This window comes from Littorina saxatilis, linkage group LG13 (assembly GCF_037325665.1).
Source record: "Littorina saxatilis isolate snail1 linkage group LG13, US_GU_Lsax_2.0, whole genome shotgun sequence".
NCBI classification, from domain to species: domain Eukaryota; kingdom Metazoa; phylum Mollusca; class Gastropoda; order Littorinimorpha; family Littorinidae; genus Littorina; species Littorina saxatilis.
In genome coordinates this window covers 17,222,760-17,248,935 of record NC_090257.1, presented here as the reverse complement: position 1 = coordinate 17,248,935, position 26,176 = coordinate 17,222,760, and the positions used below count along the sequence as shown (strand labels likewise).

The 26,176-nt window shown below is 40.3% G+C and overlaps 1 protein-coding gene and 1 non-coding gene across 3 annotated transcripts in view; one reads left to right on the top strand and one right to left on the bottom strand.

Annotated features, from left to right (window-relative positions):
* Positions 1-25,723, top strand: part of LOC138983739 (F-box-like/WD repeat-containing protein TBL1XR1) — a 58,099-nt gene extending 32,376 nt beyond the window's left edge. The window contains exons 6-17 of one of the 2 annotated variants that reach the window (XR_011461245.1): positions 3,211-3,343; positions 3,901-4,039; positions 4,652-4,715; positions 6,541-6,638; positions 10,927-10,987; positions 12,445-12,566; positions 15,113-15,187; positions 17,387-17,514; positions 18,301-18,466; positions 19,024-19,125; positions 20,353-20,444; positions 21,475-25,723. Coding sequence is in view for 1 of the 2 variants with exons in the window: in XM_070357046.1 (XP_070213147.1) it covers positions 3,211-3,343; positions 3,901-4,039; positions 4,652-4,715; positions 6,541-6,638; positions 10,927-10,987; positions 12,445-12,566; positions 15,113-15,187; positions 17,387-17,514; positions 18,301-18,466; positions 19,024-19,125; positions 20,353-20,379 (1,115 nt within the window). In the remaining variant the exon portion in view is untranslated. Of the gene's footprint in view, positions 1-3,210; positions 3,344-3,900; positions 4,040-4,651; positions 4,716-6,540; positions 6,639-10,926; positions 10,988-12,444; positions 12,567-15,112; positions 15,188-17,386; positions 17,515-18,300; positions 18,467-19,023; positions 19,126-20,352 lie in introns of both variants that reach the window. The other variant, XM_070357046.1, reaches the window with a different exon arrangement.
* On the bottom strand, positions 10,522-10,594 carry Trnak-cuu (transfer RNA lysine (anticodon CUU)). The gene has a single exon. It is a non-coding gene; the product is annotated as a tRNA-Lys (tRNA).
* Positions 25,724-26,176: the final 453 nt, after the last annotated feature.

The window sequence follows — 26,176 nt, the reverse complement described above, 5'->3', positions numbered from 1 at the left end:
TCCCCTCTCTGTCTCTCTCCCCCTCTCTCTCTCTCTCCCCCTCTCTCTCTCCCCCTCTCTCTCTTCCCCCTCTCTGTTTCTCTCTCTCTCTCTCTCCCCCCCTCTGTCTCTCTCACTCTCTCTCTCCCCCTCTCTCTCCCCCCCTCTCTCTCACTCTCTCTCCCCCACTCTCTCTCCCCCTCTCTCTCTCTCTCTCTCTCTCTCTCTCTCTCTCTCTCTCTCTCTCTCTCTGCGTGAAAGGTACAGAAATTAGACAGTCTGTTTCAGAATCACCCCCCCCCCCCTCCACGCCTGTCCTATAGGGTTTTCTATTAGTATTATATTTTATAATCTCCTTTGAAGTCATGTAATTACATTTCAAATTAGGGAAAAGGGGTGGGGTTTTTTTCCTGTAGAGAAACCATATTAACATGATATTAAAAAGAGCCCTTGACCCAAATAACCATTTCCAAGAATATAATGATTGGTCTGATGCTTGTTTTGATCATATATCATCCATGGATTGCCTATGCTGCTAAACTAAGCAGGCAAATATAGTAGTACAAACTCAGACATAATTATTTTGTCTCTAGCTCTCCCGCCCTTCATAAACTCAAACCCTCTTCCATGCTCCATCTTCCCCTCTTGCTTGAATTGGAACTGAAGATTCCCTTCATAATTTGATATATACTGATTATTTCAGACTTTGGGCGGTCTTAAAACAAGGTTTCCGCTGTGATTACTTTTGACAAAACCAGTGATGGCGCTAGTATTTTTTCAAACCGGTACGCAAACATTTATGATGCAAACAGTCCAGAAAAAAACCCGGTAGACTGGTCATTGGAACCATGTTTAACCAGCTAAAAAAACAAACCCAAGTAGTTCAAAAATCAACTGGAAGGTCATACCGGCAGCCATTTTTGTTCCGGTATTTTCTCATTTCAACCGGTAAAATACCAGTAATTACCGGTTAACGCCAATACTGCAAAACTCACTCAATTGTGGAAATGAGATATGGATCTGAATCAAAAACATGTAAATGATAAATATCAACCCAAGAGTACAAGGGAACCCCACTTTTAAAAACAAAAAAAGATCTGGGAGAATCAGGTCTTAGAACAGAGTATTAAAATTGAGGTAAATTTTACAGAGAAAGTCAAAAAAAGTCGCGTGAAGCAATATAAAAACATTTATTCAAGCTGTCGGCATCAAAGCAACAGATTAACACAAAAAAACTGTAATCGCCGAGACTATATTAAAATAGTCTCGACTAACCACACCCAAAGACCGAGACGGGTCATGCTCGTCTACGCGTAGCGTGCGAACGCAGTACTTACTTAACCTATTTTCTGTCATTCTGAGCACATTTTTAGAGTAAACATGACATATGTATATATTTTTGAATTTAGGAGAAATTGAGGAATATATTATGCAATCATTTTCAAATCTGTTAGTGAAAATTCGATTTTAATGACAACTTTAGTGAGCAAACTAATTAACTAATTGTTACGCTGCCGAGCCTAAATTCAATCCCATAGTCCCGACTTCGTCGAAGACTGCTTGACCTAAATTTCATTCTAATTGATTAAAAAAAATGAGTGTGTGACAGTGCTGCCTCAACTTTCACAAAAAGCTGGATAGGACATCATCAAAGACATTTATCGCAGACAAATATATACTTTTACTAGATGATTACCCGCTTCGCCGGGTACCGGCTTCGCCGGGAAGAAGTAGAGCCGAATACCAGGCTGCGCCTGGGACCCGGTTTTGCCGGGTGTACGCCGGCTTTGCCGGCGCACGAAGGAAAGGAGATAAACGCGCAAAACACTGGAGACCTTCTAAAAATAGTAACGTGCAGTGACCTTCTAAAAATAGTAACGTAGTAACGGGAATATGGATTGACGCCACACGGAGGAAGGGAGATAATCGCGGCTGAAAACACTGGAGAAGATAAGGAAGAGTTACTGGTAGTGGATCCCGACAACAACAACAAAAAAACAAAAAAAATCGGTTCAGCGCGCACAGCGCTGCGCGCTGAGAGCACGTGTTGAAATATCTCATCGATGAGGTTGTGTCCGGGGTGTAGCTGAATACGGTGTCCAAATTTGAAAAAGATCCACCGAGAACTTTGGCCGTGCATCGCGAACAGACAGACAGACAGACAGACAGACACTAGTCGTATATATATATAGAAACTCTCATGTGAAATTTCATGAAGATTGGTCCAGTACTTTTCTCTGAATCGCTCATACACACATACTCACTCTCACACACACACACACACACACACACACCCCGCCACCCTCGTCTCGATTCCCCGTCTTTTTAAAACATTTAGTCAAAACTTGACTAAATGTAAAAAGAAGCAAGGTCATCCAAAGAGAACTCCACCCAGGCACTGTATATATACTTTATAACACAGGCACTGTATATATACTTTATAACACAGGCACTGTATATATACTTTATAACACAGGCACTGTATATATACTTTATAACACAGGCACTGTATATATACTTTATAACACAGGCACTGTATATATACTTTATAACCCAGGCACTGTATATATACTTTATAACACAGGCACTGTATATATACTTTATACATGCCAGAGAGGTATGTGGGAGGTGTGTTTATAACCTGCCCTGTTATATAGTGCTATATGTCTTATGTAAAACAATGTCCTGTTTGTAATATTGTTATGTACCACGCCTGGATTTCTCTATGAGATAATAAAGTATTCTTATTCTTATTCTTATTCTTATAACACAGGCACTGTATATATACTTTATAACCCAGGCACTGTATATATACTTATAACCCAGTCACTGTATATATACTTTGTAACACAGGCACTGTATATATATACTTTATAACACAGGCACTGTATGTATACTTTATAACACAGGCACTGTATATATACTTTATAACACAGGCACTGTATATATACTTTATAACACAGGCACTGTATATATACTTTATAACACAGGCACTGTATATTATACTTTATAACACAGGCACTGTATATATACTTTATAACACAGGCACTGTATATATACTTTATAACACAGGCACTGTATATATACTTTATAACACAGGCACTGTATATATACTTTATAACACAGGCACTGTATATATATACTTTATAACACAGGCACTGTATATATACTTTATAAGGTCCGATTGATGAGATTTTAGAGCTAATTTTCTGTTTTATTTGTGTGTTACAGCTAACAACCATGAAGCAATGGAGGTGGAGGGGGGTGTTGAGATCCCCACCAACAAAGCCACAGTTTTGCGAGGCCACGAGTCAGAAGTGTTCATCTGTGCATGGAACCCTACAAACGATCTTCTGGCTTCTGGGTAAGGCATCTGTGTGTATGGGTGTGTGCGTGCGTGTGTGTTACCCTACAAACGTTCTTCTGGCATCTGTGTAGGGCGTCTGTGTCTGTGTGTCTGTGTGTCTGTGTGTTTGTGTGTGTGCTGGTGTGGATGTGTAAGATACAAATATGACTGTTTATGCGTTTGTGTATACTGTACATATACAATTATGAGACTGAGAGAGGAATAGAGAGAGAGTGTGTGTGTGTGTGGTTATAATTCTATTTGCATGAGTTTTTCTTTGCATTTGAGTGTATATTTTAATCATGAAAATTCCAGGAAAAAAACGAAATACAGAAACTGCACTCATAATGAATAGAACATTGAGGTCTTTGAAGAATACAGGCAGGAACATTCAGCACTTGATTCACTTGCTCAGGAAGTTTTAACAGTTTCAATTCAACTATGTATATACTTTTATTGGGTAGCAGCTTTAGTTATGGACAGCCCCGTGCAAAGAGAACTAAGTACATGTAAGTTAGTTTATTGTCTTAACGTGTTTGGAGTTTGTAACATTGCAATGTTTTCACTGCTTGCAGATCTGGAGACTCGACAGCACGGATATGGAACATGAATGACAACTCCAACAACGCAAATCAGCTTGTTCTCCGGCACTGTATTCAGAAAGGTGGCACAGAAGTTCCCAGTAACAAAGACGTCACTTCCCTCGACTGGAATGTAAGTCAACTTTCTCTAGAAAAAAAGATTCAATAGCATTTTTTTTTTATTTAAACAAATAAAGGTTTATACTCAACTGTTTAATCAGGAGAGTGTTTGTAATAGTAATGAGCCGGGTTTGACCGTCACCGAAAAACGTAACGTTGAGGTTTTCTCTGATGTTTTTCAAGTTTAGAGACTCCAAATTTCCCACACTGGTAGGTTTTGATTGTCTTGAAACAAGACGGAAGTTTGATGTACCCAAACCCTGCTCAATTATCAAGGTCACAACAGGGTTATGTTAGGGGTCAAAATAAACACCATTTTCTGGAATGTTTTTGAAGAAATATCTCACAGAAAGTCAAAGATTACCTTCCTAAGTATTGTTTGTAGTTTCATTTCAGTATTTTTGTCTTCCTGTGCCTCAAAATGACCATGTTTTGCTTGAAATTAGACAACCACCGCGTATGAAAGCGTGACGGTTTCTGCTTGATCTTTCCTATTACATGATGAGTCCTCTTGGCGTTAACTGTAATAATTGTGATTGATTTCATGACGGAGTCCTGTTGGCGTTAACTGTAATAAATAATAATGTATCTGAATTGCGATTGACGTTGGAAATGTGTTTTTCAGTGTGATGGCAGTTTGCTAGCAACGGGGTCTTATGATGGCTACGCACGCTTATGGAGCACAGATGGTATGGCTTTACTGTAGTGCATGTACATACGCTGATTGTGTCTGAACAAGAATTTATTCAGGAATTTATTTACAAGGCCAAGGAAAAAGTGTGATAGTGTCTGTTTCATCTTGCCACACTTTAAAAAAAGAAAGAATTTTAAACTTTTTTTAAAAACTTATTTTTTAAAACCACTTTTGTAAAGAATTGCTGCTACCCCCACCCTCACCATACACCGCCATCCTCTCCTTTCAAGGATGCAGAAGTTAAATGTCCACTGGCCTGACGAGCGAGTAACTTTTTAAATTTACTTGCCCTTTAGAAATTGTCACCATTCCAAAACTTGTTGAATATTTCCCCCTGAGAAAGGCTCGAGTGTGTGTGTGTGTGTGGGTTCATCACATATGTGTGAGTGTAACTGTAAGTGTTGTTCTTCTGGACAATGTAAGACTGTTCCCATAAAGTCTTTGTTACCACGGTGATTTTCTTTCCAAAGGTAAGATGATAGACTTGGTTTGGTTTGAAGTCACGTCAGCAATGAGACTGAAGATCGTGAGAACTCTATGAGTTAACTTTTTTCTTTTCAAATCTGTCATTTTTTCATCGGGTGCATCAGTGGAGGTTTCAACAGTGTCAGCATCATATTTCTCTCTCTCTCTGTTTCTCTCTCTCTCTCTCTCCCTCTCTCTCTCTCCCTTTCTCTCCCTTTCAACATGTAACTGGCGAGTAGAAATGTTCATCTACTCGCCAAATGCGAGTAAAGTTGCTGAAACAAATTGTTGGTTTGGCTAGTAAAGTTTGCTCTCTGGCTAGTAAATTTTCAGAATCACTAGCCAAATGCGAGTACACAATTTGTTGGACTTCCAGGGCTGCACAACCCTCGAAAAATAAAATGTTGATTTGATTTGATTTGACCTCTGTGCATGTGAAGTGGGTCACAATTGGATTTTTTTATCTTCTGTTGTTATTTGTGTAACATTTTGTGTAAGATAACGCACCGAGCACACTGGTGCCCTACATTTCATTCTTCATGTATTTTTCTTTAATCTGCAGTGTTTAGTTTCAGATAGATATCAAGTTTAATTTTCCATTGTTTTTAAATCTCTGTGCATGATATGCATACCTCTTATCAATATATTTCTATCTCGCTCGCATTTATTTACTTTTAAATTTTATTTTTTTTACCTGCATTTCTTTATGGTTGTGGCTATATCCACGGGTCCGTGTCTCTAGTCCCCAGTCGTCATCGTCGCACGAAAAGCCTCGTTTGATTTTCCATTTTTGTTAATGTCTGTTCATGATCTCCATTGCTCTTACTGTTATTTGTTTTGCCATGTTACCTTATACCAATTCTATTCTATTCTTTCTCTCTCTCTCTCTCTCTCTCTCTCTCTCTCTCTCTCTCTCTCTCTCTCTCTCTCTCTCTCTCTCTCTCTCTCTCTCTCTCTCTCTCTCTCTCTCTCTCTCTCTCTCTCTCTCTCTCTCTCTCTCTCTCTCTCTATGTACATTTCAATGTTCTATCATGCATTATGTATTCGTATAGGTAATGTTGTAATTAGTAAAACTGTATGATTGCGATTGACAATAATTATTGTCCTTTTATTGTCTTTATTTTTTTGTCTTAGTTTAGCAGGGACAGATTGTAAGACTAGGCGTGAGCCTAAAATCTCCATCCTTGAGTAATAAAGTTCGTTCGTTCGTTCGTTCTCTCTCTCTCTCTCTCTCTCGCTCTCTCTCTCTCTCTCTCTCTCTCTCTCTCTCTCTCTCTCTCTCTCTCTCTCTCTCTCTCTCTTTTTCATGTTATGGTACATGTAACCATATCTCGTCGTTTCTCTCACCTGTGCAGGTCGACTAGTAAACACCTTAGGGCAGCATAAAGGACCCATTTTTGCTCTCAAGTGGAACAAACGAGGCAACTACATTCTAAGTGCAGGGGTAGATAAGGTAAGTCGTCACCCCTCTTCAGTGAACGTGTCAATAGGTGCTGGCTGATGTTGTATGTATTCCTGTGACTCTGGGTTCAAAGGAAAAGTGAGTTTTTAGCCCGCGAAAGGATGAGGAAATAAAGACTGAACTTTGAATTTTTGGATTTTACATTTTTTAAACCCAGAAACAAAATATAGATTAGTTTTTAGGTGTGTATCAATCAAGACAGAACCCTATGATCAACCTAGATCAGTACACACATTTATAAGAGGACAGACAACTCGGTGTTTGCACATACAAATGTTTTATAATTCAATTATGAGTAAACGGACTACTCGAGGAAAAGAAAAAAAAAGAGTAGAAATAAATAAATGAAAGTAATGTTGTACGCATCAAGTTTTTTGGGTAAACGGGTCTGATTACGCTGCAATCATCTTTGTGTGTGCGTCATAGCATGTGCTAGTGTTGCATACAACTGCCGTGGGGTCAAGTCTCAGTTCTAAAGGTCACATAATTCACCAGCTTGAGATAAGAGAAAACACAAGGTCAATGACACATCAGATAAATAAAAGGGTGCGCAAAGCAGGTCTGGTTCAGACAGAAGTTTAATAGGTCATTATGATTACGAGTACAATCAACAGCGCAAAGTCTTTGTAGTAAATCTTGACCTACTTTCATCATCCTTCTTTCTAAGAGTGTGACTGTAAAGTATGGGTGGATGCTATCTAAGTGGTTTGATGAATGAAGAAAAAATGATGATCAAAGAGGTATGACACCGAATGCATAAGCTTCCCCGACAGATCTTTCTGGGCGGCAAAAAGGGCATTTGTAGGTAGGGCAGATTTAGTTAGGTTAATTGAAGAAAATCAGCTCTGATAAGGCCAAATGAAAATATATATTGGATTAGGGTACAACCCGACCGACCCTATTTTTTCCCCGACGACCCTAAAACTTTTTTTTCATTTCTAAAAAAAAAACCACCCACTTTTGGCACATTTTGCGAACCATACCAAGACTAAGGGAAGTAACATCCTTTAAAATTGACTAAATTTAAAACAAAAATAAAGATTTTTTTTTTTTAAAGGCACAGTGCAGCTCACAGCCTTCGTTTTGCGTTTTTGTTGCAGCTGAGTGCATTTACAGTTCAAAAATCCTCCTATGGTAGTAAAACAAACCCAAAACTACCCAACGACGACATCTGTGAAGCTCGACAGTTTCTTGTTCACGCGAGTGCATAAGTTAACCTAGTTATTACGTGGTGTTTGGTCGGAGTTCGTTTCAACTGAGTGATTCCGGCCTCCATTTTGTTTTACACAAACTCATGATGACGTCTGACATAGTTTGCTAGTGACGTGATCTAAATTTAGATCCAAAAATAGGTCAAGACCAGCCGGGTCCGAGTACGAAATTAATTCGTAAAAAAATAGCAGTTCTTGACTCTTTAGGTGCAAATCAATGAAACTTATTATATGAAGTCTTATATCGCGCGCGTATCTCCAGACTCGGACTCAAGGCGCAGGGTAGTTCTTCTAACGGATAGGTGCCTGAGGTATGACTAAAAGCCCCAGGGGCTCCGTGCACCTGGATTTGACAAGTTCAGTACCTTTAAAAGCCGACGTATATTTTTGTTTGACCTAATGAGGGAGTCTTGAAAATGCAGGTAAAAACAGATGTTCTGAACAGAACATTAAAAAAAAACTAGAGTTCTAGAAAGAAAAAACAAGTCAAGCTGTGGAACTCACAGAATGAAACTGAACGTAGTCCGCCGCTAGTGCAAAAGGCAGTGAAAGTGACGAGCCTGTTTGGCGCGGTAGCGGTTGCGCTGTGCTTCATAGCACGCTTTACTGTACCTCTCTTCGTTTTAACTTTCTGAGCGTGTTTTTAATCCAAACATATATATCTATATGTTTTTGGAATCAGGAACCGACAAGGAATAAGATGAAATAGTTTTTAAAACGATTTCGGAAATTTAATTTTAATCATAATTTTTATATTTTTAATTGTCAGAGCTTGTTTTTAATCCAAATATACCATATTTATATGTTTTTAGAATCAGAAAATAATGAAGAATAAGATGAACGTAAATTTGGATCGTTTTATAAAAAATTTTTTTTTTACAATTTTCAGATTTGTAATGACCAAAGTCATTAATTAATTTTTAAGCCACCAAACTGAAATGCAATACCGAAGTCCGGCCTTCGTCGAAGATTGCTTGGCCAAAATTTCAATCAATTTGATTTAAAAATGAGGGTGTGACAGTGCCGCCTCAACTTTTACAAAAAGCCGGATATGACGTCATCAAAGACATTTATCGAAAAAATGAAAAAATGTCCGGGGATATCATTCCCAGGAACTCTCATGTCAAATTTCATAAAGATCGGTCCAGTAGTTTAGTCTGAATCGCTCTACACACACACACAGACAGACACACACACACACACATACACCACGACCCTCGTCTCGATTCCCCCTCTATGTTAAAACATTTAGTCAAAACTTGACTAAATGTAAAAAAAAAAGGGGGGGGGGGGGGTGTCGGCCGTACTGATAGAGGACAGTTTGTGATAAACAACCCATCAAATAAGCTAAGGTCACAAAGTAGCATCAGTGATAAACTAGGAACAAGCATGCAGTGATGGCACACTTCCCCCCCCCCCCCCCCACACACACACACACACAGATGACATTGTTGTGTTTCTCCCCCTAATCTATAGCCATAAGTTGTGCGTCATATCAGTTCCCATTGTTAGAAACGCGCAGATAGCACACTTACTATACGATACTGTGACCACCAATGACTAACAAGAGTTAAACAGATTTGATAGTGTACGCTGTTTGTGATTTGATAGTCACAGTGTAGGTACATTGTATAATAACATAACATCATTATGTTCCTTTGCCTAATCTGTAATGATAATGCATGGTATCCGTTCCGATTGGTAGAAACGAGGATATAGCATACTTACATTTGTGACCATGAATGACATAGGAAGAGTTGTACAAATAGGATTGATAGTGTGTTGTAGGATTACGTTTTGTACTTCTGTACTCAATCTGTGAGCAGTAATACGTTCATACAGTGGAACCCAAAAACCTCAGAAAATCAGATCTTAAAAAAGAGGTAGTCTTAAAATGGAGGTGAATTTACAGAAGTCTTAAATCAGGAGATTTTAGGGGGGGGGGGGGGGGGGGGGTACTTTTGCATCAATTTAGATTTTTACGAACATGGGGCTAGCTTGCTCGCATTTCTTACCATGCATACACAGGGTTTCATTTACTAGTGCGCCATTGGCGCATGACATCTCAAAATGTCCCATTGGAATTCCCTTCAGTGCGTCAAAGGGCGCACTGAGATTACGTACCAATGCGCTCACCCATGCACACTTTTCACGGAAGTACAGTGTTCAGAATGACCTAAGCAAAAACGCGCACCAAGCCGAGCAACTTGCGAGTTTGTGAAACGCGCTGTGTTTGGCTTTTAAAATGTAATTCATTCGTATTCAAGCAATCCTGCAAACTATCTGCACTTGCGCGTTTACCTCTGTGGAAACTGTCAACAGAAGCGATATCGATCGAAAAACAAAAAACCCCACACACACACACACACACACAAACACACACTATTAACCTGATACACTGGCAAATTCTCATATCATCATATAGCACTTTTGTTTGTTTGTTTGTTTGCTTAACGCCCAGCCGACCACGAAGGGCCATATCAGGGCGGTGCTGCTTTGACATATAACGTGCACCACACACAAGACAGAAGTCGCAGCACAGGCTTCATGTCTCACCCAGTCACATTATTCTGACACCGGACCAACCAGTCCTAGCACTAACCCCATAATGCCAGACGCCAGGCGGAGCAGCCACTAGATTGTCAATTTTAAAGTCTTAGGTATGACCCGGCCGGGGTTCGAACCCACGACCTCCCGTTCAAGGGGCGGACGCCTTACCACTAGGCCAACCGGGCCGGTCCCAAATAGCACTAATTTGCATCTTTCGACAAAAGCATTTTTTGGACCGCCTAGCCTGCTTTGTGCGTTTTGCCTTCGACTATGTAATGTCCCATCAGAATTTGGTTGAGGGGGACAAATGTCCCATTGTCTTTTTCTTCCAGGCTAAACCCTGCATATATATATAGCAAGAGTTACACAGAAGAGTTAGTACAGACTGTTTGTAGGCTAGGATTGCTGTAATGCATGACAGTAAGAAATGGGTCATATCATACCAGATTAGACAAAACAGGGAAACATACTCACAATTTTGATTCTGTTTATATATATTTGTTCATTTTTTTCAACAGACAACAATTATCTGGGATGCCAGCTCAGGAGATTGTACACAACAGTTTGCCTTTCATTCAGGTATTGTAGTACACAAGTGTGTGTGTGGGGGGGGGGTGGTGTTGCAGGTCGGGTGTGTGTGTATGTGCGTGTATGCATGCTTGTGTGTGTGTGTGTGTGTGTGTATGAGGGGGTGGGTTGCAGGTATGTGTATGTGTGTGTATGCATGCTTGTGTGTGTGTGTGTGTGTGTTTGGTGTGTATTGGTGGGTGGGTTGCAGGTGTGTGTATGAGTATGTGCGTTTATGCATGCATGTGTGTGTGTGTGTGTTTGGTGTGTATTGGTGGGTGGGTTGCAGGTGTGTGTGTGTGTTTGGTGTGTATTGATGGGTGGGTTGCAGGTGTGTGTGTGTCACCATGTATGCAAGTTCATAGAAGAAGCCATGTGGGTGAGAGTGTGCCACTTATGAATTACTGAGTGATATTTTTGTGTGTGAAGCATGTACATTTTCTCCCATGGTCACAGAAGAATAAGTAGAGATTTTCTTTTTCTTTGTATTTTCCTTCATGCTGGTTTTTACATTCAGTTAAGTTTTGATTAAATATTTTAACATAGAGGGGGAATCGAGACGAGGGTCGTGGTGTGTATGTGTGTGTGTGTGTGTGTGTGTGTGTGTGTGTAGAGAGATTCAGACTAAACTACTGGACTGATCTTTATTAAATTTTACATGAGAGTTCCTGGGCATGATATCCCCAGACGTTTTTTTCATTTTTTTGATAAATGTCTGATGACGTCATATCCGGCTTTTTGTAAGAGTTGAGGCGGCACTGTCACAGCCTCATTTTTCCATAAAATTGATTGATATTTTGGCCAAGCAATCTTCGACGAAGGTCGGACTTTGGTATTGCATTTCAGCTTGGAGGCTTAAAGATTAATTAATGACTTTTGGTCATTAAAAATATGAAAATTGTAATCAGAATTAGTTTTTTTTATAAAACGATCCAAAATTACGTTCATCTTATTCTTCATCATTTTCTGATTCCAAAAACATATAAATATGTTATATTCGGATTAAAAACAAGCTCTGAAAATTAAAAATATACAAATTATGATTAAAATTAAATTTCCGAAATCGATTTAAAAACAATTTCATCTTATTCCTTGTCGGTTCCTGATTCCAAAAACATATAGATATATGTTTGGATTAAAAACGCGCTCAAAAAGTTAAAACAAAGAGAGGTACAGAAAAGCGTGCTGTGCAGCACAGCGCAACCACTACCGCGCTAAACTGGCTCATCAATTTCACTGCCTGTTGCATGAGCGGCGGACTACGGTCATTGTGAAAAAATGCAGTGCGTTCAGTTTTATTCTGTGAGTTGCACAGCTTGACTGAATGTAGTAATTTCGCCTTACGCGACTTGTTCTTTCTTATCTTTCAAGAAATTTGCCAGGAACTTTACGCCCAGAATTTGTTGCACACTTACACAGTCTGTTTTTGTCACCTGCCTAAATTGTGACATACACATGTCTGGTTCCAGCCCCAGCTCTTGATGTGGATTGGAAGGACAACACAAACTTCGCCTCATGTTCCACCGATCAGTGCATTCACGTCTGCAGCCTGGGTACAGACGTACCGCTCAAAACATTCCAAGGTCACACGGTGAGTGCTTGTGCACCCTGGAATGCACTTAGATGGCCAATATTTTGTTTTTGTGAGATGATAAACATTCCAAAGTCACTCGCTGAATTCTTAGGCACCCTGAAATGTAGATGGATAATGTTTTGATGACGTCAGATGATTAACAGCTTTTGTGTTTTCAGCGTAGCAATAGGGTCCAATATTTAGACGAGATAAGTATAATGCCGACGAGTCAAAGACGAGTCGCATTATACTTGTTCGAGTCTAAATATCGGACCCTATTGCTACGCTAAAAATACAATAGCGATTATATAGCTGTTCTGACCTTGATTTGTTGTTCCAAACTTACAAAATGACAGTTTTTACGTCGATGCGTTGATCCCAGGTTTTGATAGCAGACGCCGTTTCTTATGCGCATTAGTTTTGCGCAGGCGCCACACTGACTTTGGAAAAAACCTCGATTTGACAACACAGCTGTTAAACAGCTTTTTATTAGTTCATTGGTATACAACAAAAAGAAGTTTGAGTTTTTTAATTTTGAACAAGACTACTTATGAAGAAGACCAAAACACAACATCAACGGAAAACTAGAAACAACTGAAGAACTAGGATGCAACAAGGGGGAGGAGAAGAGAACAGCTAATCCGTTGAACGCGAGCAGACGGCAGCAAAGTTTTCAGTTTGGGTGAATGGCATTTATGCTTGTCTCGTCATGAAGCGAATTTTTCAACCTCAGTAATAAATGACTACATGAATGTTAGTGCCATGGGTTGTACATCAATACTTCAGAGGGGAAGTGGGGTATTTAGTGTGGAGTTACGAGATAAGAAAAGCCGAATGCGAAAGTTTGTGTCAGTCGGCAACTTAGCTCACACAGGCACACAAAAACTGCTGTTCCGTTTTACTCCCCTGTTTCTACTACATCTTTCGACTTTGGGCATTTTGTGGTTAGGGACAGAAAATAATTGGTTTAGTCCTGTTTCATCGGGAAGTTAGCAGAAAAGGGTATGCTATTGACATTTGTAAAGCTGAAAAACATTCCCGAGAAGAATTTCAAGTTGTCAGTGTACTGTTGTCGATCAGTGAAACATCGTGTGGTACAGATGGGTAAACCGGAACCATGCGTCTTTGTTATTGACAATATGCTTCTGGTTCCCTGTGGGTTTGGGGTTGTTTCCTTTATATTCTCCTGTTTCTGTCTGTACTTCTTTGTTTCTTGAATGGTCTTTTACTACTTTTATATGAATTTGCTAGCCTTCTAACCTCTAAACAGCACTACTTTGAAGAATGTGTGGAACATTATTTCAGTTGTGAAAGGTTTGCTATAACGGAATCCTCATTATAAGACCTCCATAATGCTGAGATCATTCAGCCTTTGAAAAGATGGATTTTCAAAATGGGGGTACATTTACAGAGGTTATAAACAGAAAATCTGACATCATTCAGCCTTTGAAAAGAGGGATTTTCAAAATGGGGGTTCATTTAAAGAGGTTATAAACAGAAAATCTGAGAAAGCGGGGTATCAAAAGGGAGGGAGAACCGGCACGGTTGGCCTAGTGGCAAGGCGTCCGCTCCGTGATGTCGTGGGTTCGAACCCCGGCCGGGTCATACCTAAGACTTTAAAATTGGCAATCCAGTGGCTGCTCCGCCTGGCGTCTGGCATTATGGGGTTAGTGCTAGGACTGGTTGGTCCGGTGTCAGAATAATGTGACTGGGTGAGGAGACATAAAGCCTGTGCTGCGACTTCTGTCTTGTGTGTGGCGCACGTTATAATATGTCAAAGCAGCACCGCCCTGATATGGCCCTTCGTGGTCGGCTGGGCGTTAAGCAAACAAACAAACAAACAAACAAAAGGGAGGGAGTCTTATTAGATTGGTCGGGGGTCCACTGTATTTGATTGGCAATTTACTATTATGCTTGTGCCAGCTCTGTTCAACATGTACTGTATTTGATTGGCAATTTACTATTATGCTTGTGCCAGCTCTGTTCAACATGTACTGTATGATATGCTGCAGAATGAGGTGAACGCTATCAAGTGGCAATTTACTGTTATGCTTGTGCCAGCTCTGTTCAACATGTACTGTATGATATGCTGCAGAATGAGGTGAACGCTATCAAGTGGCAATTTACTGTTATGCTTGTGCCAGCTCTGTTCAACATGTACAGTATGATATGCTGCAGAATGAGGTGAACGCTATCAAGTGGCAATTTACTGTTATGCTTGTGCCAGCTCTGTTCAACAAGTACTGTATGATATGCTGCAGAATGAGGTGAACGCTATCAAGTGGCAATTTACTGTTATGCTTGTGCCAGCTCTGTTCAACATGTACTGTATTTGATTGGCAATTTACTATTATGCTTGTGCCAGCTCTGTTCAACATGTACTGTATTTGATTGGCAATTTACTATTATGCTTGTGCCAGCTCTGTTCAACATGTACTGTATTTGATTGGCAATTTACTATTATGCTTGTGCCAGCTCTGTTCAACATGTACTGTATTTGATTGGCAATTTACTATTATGCTTGTGCCAGCTCTGTTCAACATGTACTGTATGATATGCTGCAGAATGAGGTGAACGCTATCAAGTGGGATCCACAAGGGAATCTGCTGGCTTCCTGCTCCGATGACATGACACTCAAGGTGAGTGTCCTTGTTCCTGTAGGTTTGAGGTCAAGTTCAGAACTATGACGCACCCCATTTAAAAATAAAAAAAAGAACAAAGAAGAGAAAAGAAAGTAAATCAGCCCATTTGGAATAAAGAATATACCGTACTTTCCGGGTCATAAGGCGCGACTTTTTTCCTCGAGTTCGACCCCTGCGTCTTGTATAACACGAAGCGCCTAATCCGTGTATGAAATACGAAAAAAATCAAAGAGACCGCTTGAGTACCAGTCAAACAACTTGTGATAATGCATGTTTCAGCTACTAGGTACTGCCCTGCCTTTGATCTAGCCGCACACATAGATTTCCACTCTGTTAAACTCGGTCACTGACCCCGATGCAGGAAGTGTTTCCTCTCTCAGATATGACAGGGGAACCACCTCTCATGGCAAAAACTGGGTCATTGACCCCTGGGAAGAAGGTCGTGTCTTTTAACAAGGCCACCCAGCTATCACAATGCCTTTGATCTGGCCGCACACACAGAGCACACATATTTTCACTCAGTTAAAGTCGGTCACTGACCGGTCACTGACCCCGGTGCAGGAAGTGTTTCCTCTCTCAGATATGACAGGGGAACCACCTCTCATGGCAAAAACTGGGTCATTTTGGTGCGCCCTATCGGCCCCCTGCGTCCAATGGGTGACTGGATTACAATTTTTTTTAAAAGAAGGGGGTGTGTCTTAGATAACAAAGCGCCTTGTCACCCGGAAAGTACGGTACCTGAACTATGACCCACCCCATATAATAATAATAAGAAGAAGAAGAACATTTATATAGCGCTAAATCAAAAACTTTCGTTAAAAAGGCTTGCTCTAAGCGCTTGACATCTAAACTAAAACGTCATTCACACTCTTTACAATGATGTACAAGAACTTCATGTCACACTCTTTCATTCAGTATAGCACCATTCACACAATTATCATATGAAAATATAAAAGAGCAAATAAAATAAAATAGATAATTTAGAAATTAAAAACAAGTCGCGTAAGGCGAAAATACAATATTTAGTCAAGTAGCTGTCGAACTCACAGAATGAAACTGAACGCAATGCCATTTTTCAGCAAGACCGTATACTCGTAGCATCGTCAGTCCACCGCTCATGGCAAAGGCAGTGAAATTGACAAGAAGAGCGGGGTAGTAGTTGCGCTAAGAAGGATAGCACGCTTTTCTGTACCTCTCTTTGTTTTAACTTTCTGAGCGTGGTTTTAATCCAAACATATCATATCTATATGTTTTTGGAATCAGGAACCGACAAGGAATAATATGAAAGTGTTTTTAAATTGATTTGGACAATTTAATTTTGATAATAATTTTTATATATTTAATTTTCAGAGCTTGTTTTTAATCCGAATATAACATATTTATATGTTTTTGGAATCAGCAAATGATGGAGAATAAGATAAACGTACATTTGGATCGTTTTATAAATTTTTATTTTTTTTTACAATTTTCAGATTTTTAATGACCAAAGTCATTAATTAATTTTTAAGCCACCAAGCTGAAATGCAATACCGAAGTCCGGGCTTCGTCGAAGATTACTTGACCAAAATTTCAACCAATTTGGTTGAAAAATGAGGGCGTGACAGTGCCGCCTCAACTTTCACGAAAAGCCGGATATGACGTCATCAAAGACATTTATCAAAAAAATGAAAAAAACGTTCGGGGATTTCATACCCAGGAACTCTCATGTCAAATTTCATAAAGATCGGTCCAGTAGTTTAGTCTGAATCGCTCTACACACACACACACACACACACACACACAGACACACAGACACACGCACATACACCACAACCCTCGTTTCGATTCCCCCTCGATGTTAAAATATTTAGTCAAAACTTGACTAAATATAAAAAGATGGATAAAAAGGAGGTAAAAGGGAATATATAAAGAATATACCAGATGAAAGAAAAGGGTAAAGCAGAAGAAACAGAATATATCAACATGAAGAAGAGTTAACTGCCTTGGCTATGCAAACCCATTCATAAAATGCCACCCTTCTCAAGAAAGACAACTCTGAACATGTGTTTTCTTATTCCTGAGCACATTTCTTGATTCACTTTTAACACAGGTATATTATCTACAAGTTGATATCCCCCTTCATTGGCTCTGTCGAGGCCCGTTTATATAATAAACCGGCCACCAGTATGTGAAAATAATGTGGGTGTGTTGTTTCAGATATGGAGTATGAGTAAAAACTCGTGTGTTCACGACCTGCAAGCCCACAACAAGGAAATCTACACCATCAAGTGGAGTCCCACGGGGCCCGGTACCAACAACCCCAACGCTCCGCTCATACTCGCCAGGTAGGCTGCTCTGCTCCTTGGCTAGCTGTGCTACTCGAATGACGTTGTCAGACACAATCAAGCAATGCCCAGTTTACACTATGGGATTTGGGGACACTTCTGTAGCGTTTAGCGTTGTAAATTCAGGAATGGTTTTCTACTGCAATGCCTCTAATTTTGGAGAACCTGCTCTTGTGAGTATAACAAGTCATTTGAGATACCTTTGAAATTACGGAGTGAACTGTACAGATGCCTTTCATTTACATGGGTTTTAGAAGGAAAACATCGGCGCAAACATTTTGGTGCATTTATTTTTTAAGGAAGGGAGTCAACTCTGTCGATATTATGCATAAGTTTTCTCTCCGATGGAAGTCATTTTCCTTGATCAAATGACCAAAATAATTATTTATGCTGAAGTTTGGAGCTCAATCCGTCAATTAATTTCACCATAACTATTCTTTGGTTTGATTAAAGGGACTTGTAACAAAAATATATCAATAATGCCTCTGGATTGTGCGCTCTGAATTTACTACGCTAAAGATCAACATTACCCAGTTCTGCCCTATCCTTGTGCTATGATGTAATCTTTGTGGTTATCATGTGATAACACATGTGGTAAATGCGACGATGAAATTGCAGGATCCGGGAAACAGAGGGGCTGCCAGAGCCATTCTTGAGATGAATAATATTTTAACACTATGTATATATAATAAATAGGTCCCTACATTTTCTGCTCAGCGTTATTACATGTACCTCCTTTTTCCCTTTTTCAGAATCCCTTTTCTGATTTGTATTTTTTGCTTTCAGTGCGTCGTTTGACTCAACAGTGCGACTGTGGGAGGTTGAGCGGGGGACGTGCCTGCACACACTGACCAAGCACCACGAGCCCGTCTACAGTGTGGCCTTCAGTCCTGACGGAAAATACCTGGCCAGCGGCTCCTTTGATAAATGTGTTCACATCTGGAATGTTCAGGTGAGAATTTAAAAAAAAGTTTTTTGTACTATTCACCCTTTCAAACTCTTGAGTGGAATACAGACCTGGGAACCCATACCATTTCGCTGTATTTTGTACGCTTGATTGTCTCAAATTCGATCAGTACAGACAGAGGAATAAGAATACAACGATAAAAATTCCTAAACTACTTTCCTTCACAAGCGTATCCCGAAGCCGATCCAGTATTTTGACACACCTGTTTTGCACCTCTCGTGGCATGTCACGTGACGCGTAGTCTCGATAAACCCAGTATTGTGATTAACATGTTGCTAGCGCCATTTTTAATCTCGTAAGAAGCGACGAAATGAGAGCAGGTCACCAGGACAAAGCAAAAGTCGCCGCTATTTACAGTTTTTCGTCATGCCGAAACAAAAAAAGAAATCAAAACTGTTTAAGTGAAAAAATAAATACAGAAAAACTGAACCTGTCTGCACTATATTAGCATATAACTACGGATTTTGTCTCTTAAATCTATGTTTGTGGATGTTTAAGTAATCAGCATCATTTATTTTGATGATGTACTGGTTGTGTTTCAGTCTGGGTCACTGGTGCACAGCTACAAGGGAACAGGGGGGATCTTTGAGGTCTGCTGGAACCACCGGGGGGACAAAGTTGGTGCCAGCGCGTCGGACGGTTCAGTAAGTTCTGTTTCTCTTACTTTCTGCCTGCTTTCCTGTACTCTCTCTGTCTTTTTACATTAGGTCAAGTTTTGACTAAATGTTTTAACATAGAGGGGGAATCGAGACGAGGGTCGTGGTGTATGTGTGTGTGAGTGTGTGTGTCTGTCTGTCTGTGCGTGTGTGTGTGTGTAGAGCGATTCAGACCAAACTACTGGACCGATCTTTATGAAATTTTATATGAGAGTTCCTGGGAATTATATCCCCGGACATTTTTTTCTCTTTTTCGATAAATACCTTTGATGACGTCATATCCGGCTTTTTGTAAAAGTTGAGGCGGCACTGTCACACCCTCATTTTTCGATCAAATTGATTGAAATTTTGGCCAAGAAATCTTCGACGAAGGCCGGACTTCGGTATTGCATTTCAGCTTGGTGGCTTAAAAATTAATTAATGACTTTGGTCATTAAAAATCTGAAAATTGTAAAAAAAATATTTTTTTTATAAAACGATCCAAATTTACGTTCATCTTCTTCTTCATCATTTTCTGATTCCAAAAACATATAAATATGTTATATTTGGATTAAAAACAAGCTCTGAACATTAAAAATATAAAAATTATGATCAAAATCAAATTTTCGAAATCAATTTAAAAACAGTCATCTTATTCCTTGTCGGTTCCTGATTCCAAAAACATATAGATATGTTTGGATTAAAAACACGCTCAGAAAGTTAAAACGAAGAGAGGTACAGAAAAGCGTGCTATCCTTCTCAGCGCAACTACTACCCCGCTCTTCTTGTCAATTTCACTGCCTTTGCTACGAGCGGTGGACTTACGATGCTACGAGTATACGGTCTTGCTGAAAAATTGCATTGCGTTCAGTTTCATTCTGTGAGTTCGACAGCTTGACTAAATGTTGTATTTTCGCCTTACGCGACTTGTTTTTTTTTCTCTCTCTGTCCCTTCCCTCTCCCGTTTTCCCAATTCCTTTTCTCCTTTTGCCTGATGCTGATACAATCATATAGCAGCAGTCAGACTCGTCAGAGCAAGTGCCCTTATGATACCACAAGCTTAAGAAAGGCGGTACCTGTGTGCGTGTGTGTCAGTGTTACCTTATGTGAGTGTTAATGTGTGTGTGTGTGTGGCTGTGTATGTCACTATGTGTGTGCGTGTGTGGATGTGTCTGTGTTTATGCACCTCTGTGTATTGATATATTTACAATGACAGTGGCTGTGTTGTGTTTGCAGGTGTTTGTGTTAGATCTGAGGAAGTAGAGCGGGGAAGAGATGAAGTGTGACTGAATCATGGACAACGATGCGTCGCCTATGCCTTACTTCAGGTACAACGGCTGCTGATCTTCTTAAGCCAGCTCAACCCCCATTCTCCGCCAGCCAACAAGTTTGAGCTTGAAAGCACAAGAAGTGTGACCTTGACAGAGAGCAAGATTATTTTTATGAGCAGGACTTTCAGAGGTTTGGGCTAGGACTTTGGAAAGTTCATGGTTTTATGAGTGATCTAGATAACTTGGGTTGACCTTGACATTTTTAAAAGGTTTTGCTCAAACTCTGATTGTGACACAGCAGTTGAACGGGACGGGAGATGTGGGCAGTGAAACAGTGGTAGGGCGGTTAAGATTGAGTGTGAGGTGCACTGTGGGCTCGTGCAGCTCTGTTCTGGTGTGGCTGGGGCAGTACATAGCTTTTGTGGGTCTGGCCTTTTTAGTTCTGTGCTTTAAGTGACACAAGGCTGTTCGGAAAGTACAAAGTCTATTAACTATCCAAACATCATGACACATTGATGGCTTCAACTTCAAGCATTTGCGAGTGGTAGAAGCTTCGTGAAATTTTTTCGTTATAGCATTAAAAACAAAAGATTGAATGCAGAGATAATAGTTCTAGGGTGTTTACAGTTTGGTTCTAGTTTTCTAAAGGCTTAGCGCACGTGCAAGTTATTGTCATTACCTTGGCTTCTTTTTTTTGTCTCTTCACATCAAGAAGAGATTTTGTTTAGATTTATGATGTTGGCATGTAGAGGGACTTTACTATGTAGTGAAACAGCAGACAATGTTTTTTTGCCTAGCCCTAGCTGGCAAAGTTATTGTATTACAATGCTTTGATTGTTGGTCAGTTGCACTATTTTTTTTCAATTTTTTTTTCTTTTCTGTTAGGTTGAATTAATCAAGATCAGCATTTTGATTTATCTATTGTAGGCAGGAGGTATGATTCCTGCTTGGCTCAAAAGTGCACAGAGCTTTGATAGGTATGGACATACACCATCAAGAATAGAAAACTTTCAGAAAAAAGAATTCTTAATTTTTATATTATTTTTATTTTCTAAAAGACAGACTTTCTTGATGAATGTCTGAACAGGTTTTGACATAGCCGGGTTTGAGTCTACGACAGATGAAGACGCTAACCTTTTTGTGGAGAACCTTTGACTTGGTCATCAATTTAAGTGGAGGCAAGAAAGCAGACATATTTACCTAGAGAGGACCGTCAATACATATTTCATCAGAAGCTGAAGATATCCCTGAAGAAAGAACTGTATCAGTTCGTTTCATTTCCACCAAGACGTGATTGTCTTGAACCCTGGACAAAAAACTTTTCCACTCCAGTGCTGAAACAAACAGTTTCTTTGCCAAAACAACCACCATGAGCTGGTCAAGATTTGGACAAAATGAGCTGAGAAATTGCAATGCAGTAGTGTTTGGAGAAACAGACAGACATTATAACACATGTGCTAAAACGTAACAAATTCAGTTCTTTCCAGAATTGTGTGTGTGATGTTCAAAGGAAGGACCGCACACCCAGAGACTGACAGTGACACTGACAGCATCAGTGGTGAACATTTGTGTGGAGTTTCTTCAGTAGCTGAGATGGACAGAAAGCTGTGCACAAATTGGATACCACCAACCAAAGACTTGGACACTGTTATGGTTGTGAGTCACGTTGGAAACGTCACTTCAGATTTTGTTCCGGCATACTCCCGAATTAGCTCCGTGGAAGCGACGTCCCATAATGAAAGAAGAGCGAACATTTGAGATTCAGTCAGTGTGACGGTGAACCTCACCCGGGGCTAATTCTGGATAGTGTCTTTGTTCCCCAGCAGAGAAAACTTTTGGTGTTTTTATTTTTGCTCTGTTGTCTTTGTGTCCTTTTGTGTGTCCGCTTTGTGTGTGACTGTGCGAACTGCGATGTGGTGTCATATGATTTGGCTTAAAACTCTACTCTGGCAGCTACTGTGGGTGGGTGTGGACAGGACGTTTGGTGGTACATTTCATTATGATCTCTGCTATTTTTAACTTGGGTAGTCATTGCTTTGAATCATTTGAGCGATAGAATTATAAATACGGTACTTAGAGATGAGAAAGCTTTATGAGCGCACTGCTCGTTATTTGGCCCCTAGTTCCCACTGTGACACCCACAGTGAAGACCTTTGCACAATGTTGCTTTCTGTGTGGGATATGTGTGAATCATGACTAGACAAGGCGTCGGTGTAACTAAAGAGAATTTGTACATTGGCGCGACACAGAAAGAAGAGAGAAGATGTGTGCAAGTCAGAGAGAGAGAGAGAAGGCGTTTGTGTGTGTGTGTGTGTGTGTGTGTGTGTGTGTGTGTGTGTGTGTGTGTGTGTGTGTGTGTGTGTGTGTGTGTGTGCATGCATGGGTGTGTCACTATGGGTGAGTGTGTGTGTGTGTGTGTCACTGTGTGCGTGAGTATGTGTGCGTGCGTGTGTACTGAGTGTCACTGTGCGTGCATGTGTGTGTTTTTTCTGCTTATTGCTATCCTTTAAAGCTTCTTTAATCTTTAGACAGCTATCACGTCACATTATATTTGTTTCTATCTGTGAGAAAGTGTTTAAATTATAAGTAGAAGACAACATTGATTGAGAACGAAAGCTGAACTACAGGAATGAACGTATTGAACTGGAAAGAAGAAAAACATTTCGGTCTGTGAGAGCCTGATAAGAATATGATACAGCGGCAGAGTACAAAGATGCGTCCGCTGTATAGAGGTGTACCTGTGTGAGTTTGGAGCTGGCTTGAAGAGGCCGTACCCCGTTCTTCCAGCGTTAAACATCTTGCTACAATACTTCCGTCCAGGCTTCTACGTGATTATGAAGAGCATCCTTCCACTTGGACGCATAGCAAAACTCTACATCCTGTCTAGTCTGCTCTCAAGGGGCATTTGTGTGTGTGCACAATTGATGTCATAACTGGCACTGTCAGTGACACCTGTTTCAATCTGCCAAATGAAGTCAGCGCACACACAAAAACAAAATCCCAATCTGCTCAGAAAGAAGCCAGGCCATTGGGGTTTTGTATTAGTTCAGGGCGGGGATGTAGCTCAGTCGGTAGCGCGCTGGATTTGTATCCAGTTGGCCGCTGTCAGCATGAGTTCATCCCCACGTTCGGCGAGAGATTTATTTCTCAGAGTCAACTTTGTGCAGACTCTCCTCGGTGTCCGAACACCCCCCGTGTGTACACGCAAGCACAAGACCAAGTGCGCACGAAAAAGATCCTGTAATCCATATCAGAGTTCAGTGGGTTATAGAAACACAAAAATGCCCAGCATGCTTCCCCCGAAAGCGGCGTATGGCTGCCTAAATGGCGAGGTAAAAACGGTCATACACGTAAAATTCCACTCTTGCAAAAAAACCGTAGTGTACGTGGGAGTTTCAGCCCACGAACGCAGAAGAAGAAGAAGTATTAGTTCAAGGGGAAGGATGCTTTCAATGACTTCAAGTCTTATTTTAATTCTATGTAAAAGCCTGGACAAATACGTGGTTGTGAGCGCCGATTGTTCATGGGTTATTCTCCAGAGCTGTGCACTAGTGGAAACCATGGTACGAAAGTGATATTTCTTTATTTGACGGAGACATTTTAACCATAAAAATTGATTTCATGAATAAATACTTGGTCCATATAATATTATTATTATTATTATGGGGAGCTTATATAGCGCGAACCACAACCGTGCTCTCCGCGCTTTACATATTAATTTCTGCTGTTTGAAATGGAATTTTTTACAGACAGACAGACAAACAGACATTTTTTACACACAATATATAACGCATTCACATCGACCAGCAAACTTCAAGCCTATTAGGCGAACATTCACCTTTCACGGCCTATTATTCCAAGTCAAACGGGTATTTGGTGGACATTTTTATCTATGCCTATACAATTTTGCCAGGAAAGACCCTTTTGTCAATTGTGGGATCTTTAACGTGCACATCCCAATGTAGTGTACACGAAGGGACCTCGGTTTTTCGTCTCATCCGAAAGACTAGCACTAGGTTAGGAAAGGGGGGAGAAAATTGCGGCCTGACCCAGGGTCGAACACGCAACCTCTCGCTTCCGAGCGCAAGTGCGTTACCACTCGGCCACTCCTTGGCCTGCAGAAGAAGAATTAGAAATACCTGCACATTTTCTTTGTTTACATTCAGTAAATTGCAAGCAAAACAAAGTACATCACTCGTGTAACATGGAAACCAGAGGATTAGACATGGATTTAAGAACTAACAATTGAAAAAAAAAAGACCAAAATGTATACAAGCACATGTTTTTTGTTGAATATATATATATATATGTATCATCTAACTGGAGTATTAATGAAAAAAAATATAGAGAGTACATTCTAGTTACCATTTAATATACGTTATAATCATTTAAAGGAACCGGCACGGTGGTAAGGCGTCCGCCCCGTGATCGGGAGGTCGTGGGTTCGAACCCCGGCCGGGTCATACCTAAGACTTTAAAATTGGCAATCTAGTGGCTGCTCCGCCTGGTGTCTGGCATTATGGGGTTAGTGCTAGGTCTGGTTGGTCCGGTGTCAGAATAATGTGACTGGGTGAGACATGAAGCCTGTGCTGCGACTTCTGTCTTGTGTGTGGCGCACGTTAAATGTCAAAGCAGCACCGCCCTGATATGGCCCTTTGTGGTCGGCTGGGCGTTAAGCAAGCAAACAAACAAATCATTTAAAGGACAGAATGCATGTCACAAAATGGTGCACAGCTCTGGAGAATAACCCCTATTCGAGAAGGAAGGTATCTTTTTAATGACATGATTGTTTGTGGACTGAGATGTAAGCGCGCTTAACCGAGTATGTCATGAATGCAAAACTTACGTCTTTACAAGCTGTTTTGTAGCTTGGGTACTTGCTTAGAAGTGTGTAAACGTGTGTATTTTTGGCGTCACAAAGAATTGTGGCATGGGTATGTTTTGGGTAAATTCTGTAAAAATTGAATGGGTTGAGAGGCAAGTATGCATGTATGCCTTTTGTTGTTGGCTAATGTGCAAGATGACAAAAAGTTGTGTGAAAATGATGCTTTTATTATATAGAACGTGAGAATGTGTATAAAAGTACCACATTTGGTGAAGCAATGTGCTTGCAAGACGCACAAGAGAGATGCTTGTGCACTTTTGAAGAGAATTGAGACTTTCAGTCTTTATATGTGGAAACACATTGTTGTCACGTGAGTTGCTGATCATTTTTATTTAGGTTTGTCACCCATAGTGAGTATTGTTTTTATGGACAAGTGAATTATGAATATGCGATGAGACTTCTCTGTTCAAATGGCAGTGGCGTAAACAAAAAAATACAAACTTGATTTTAAGTTGAGCTTTGCTTTTGTTTTGTATGAGTGTGTGCGTGTATTTGCCGAGGCTTGATTTTGGTCAATGTAACCTTGCAAGACTTGCCACAGCAAAGCGTAGATGTTTAATTCATTGCATACATATACTGATTGAGGACCGTATTATTTACTGAAGATTGGCATTAAATTTATGCATGCAAGCCGGAGATAAGGATATCAGTGGAAGGGAGAGAACTCAACTGTTTATGTATTAACACCTTTGACTACGGTACACATTTTTCAGTGACAAGCCAGGTATTTAAAAAAATACAAGCTCCTGTGGTTCTGAGCATAGTGTTGTTTGACAGACAGATAGATGTTATCTTCCCATGTTTGGTTGCAATGTAAGTTTTGGAAGAAGGTGAACATGATACCTGTTTGGCGTTATATCTAATGACGATGCCGAAAGAGTCTCCTTTACAATTTTTTACAGAT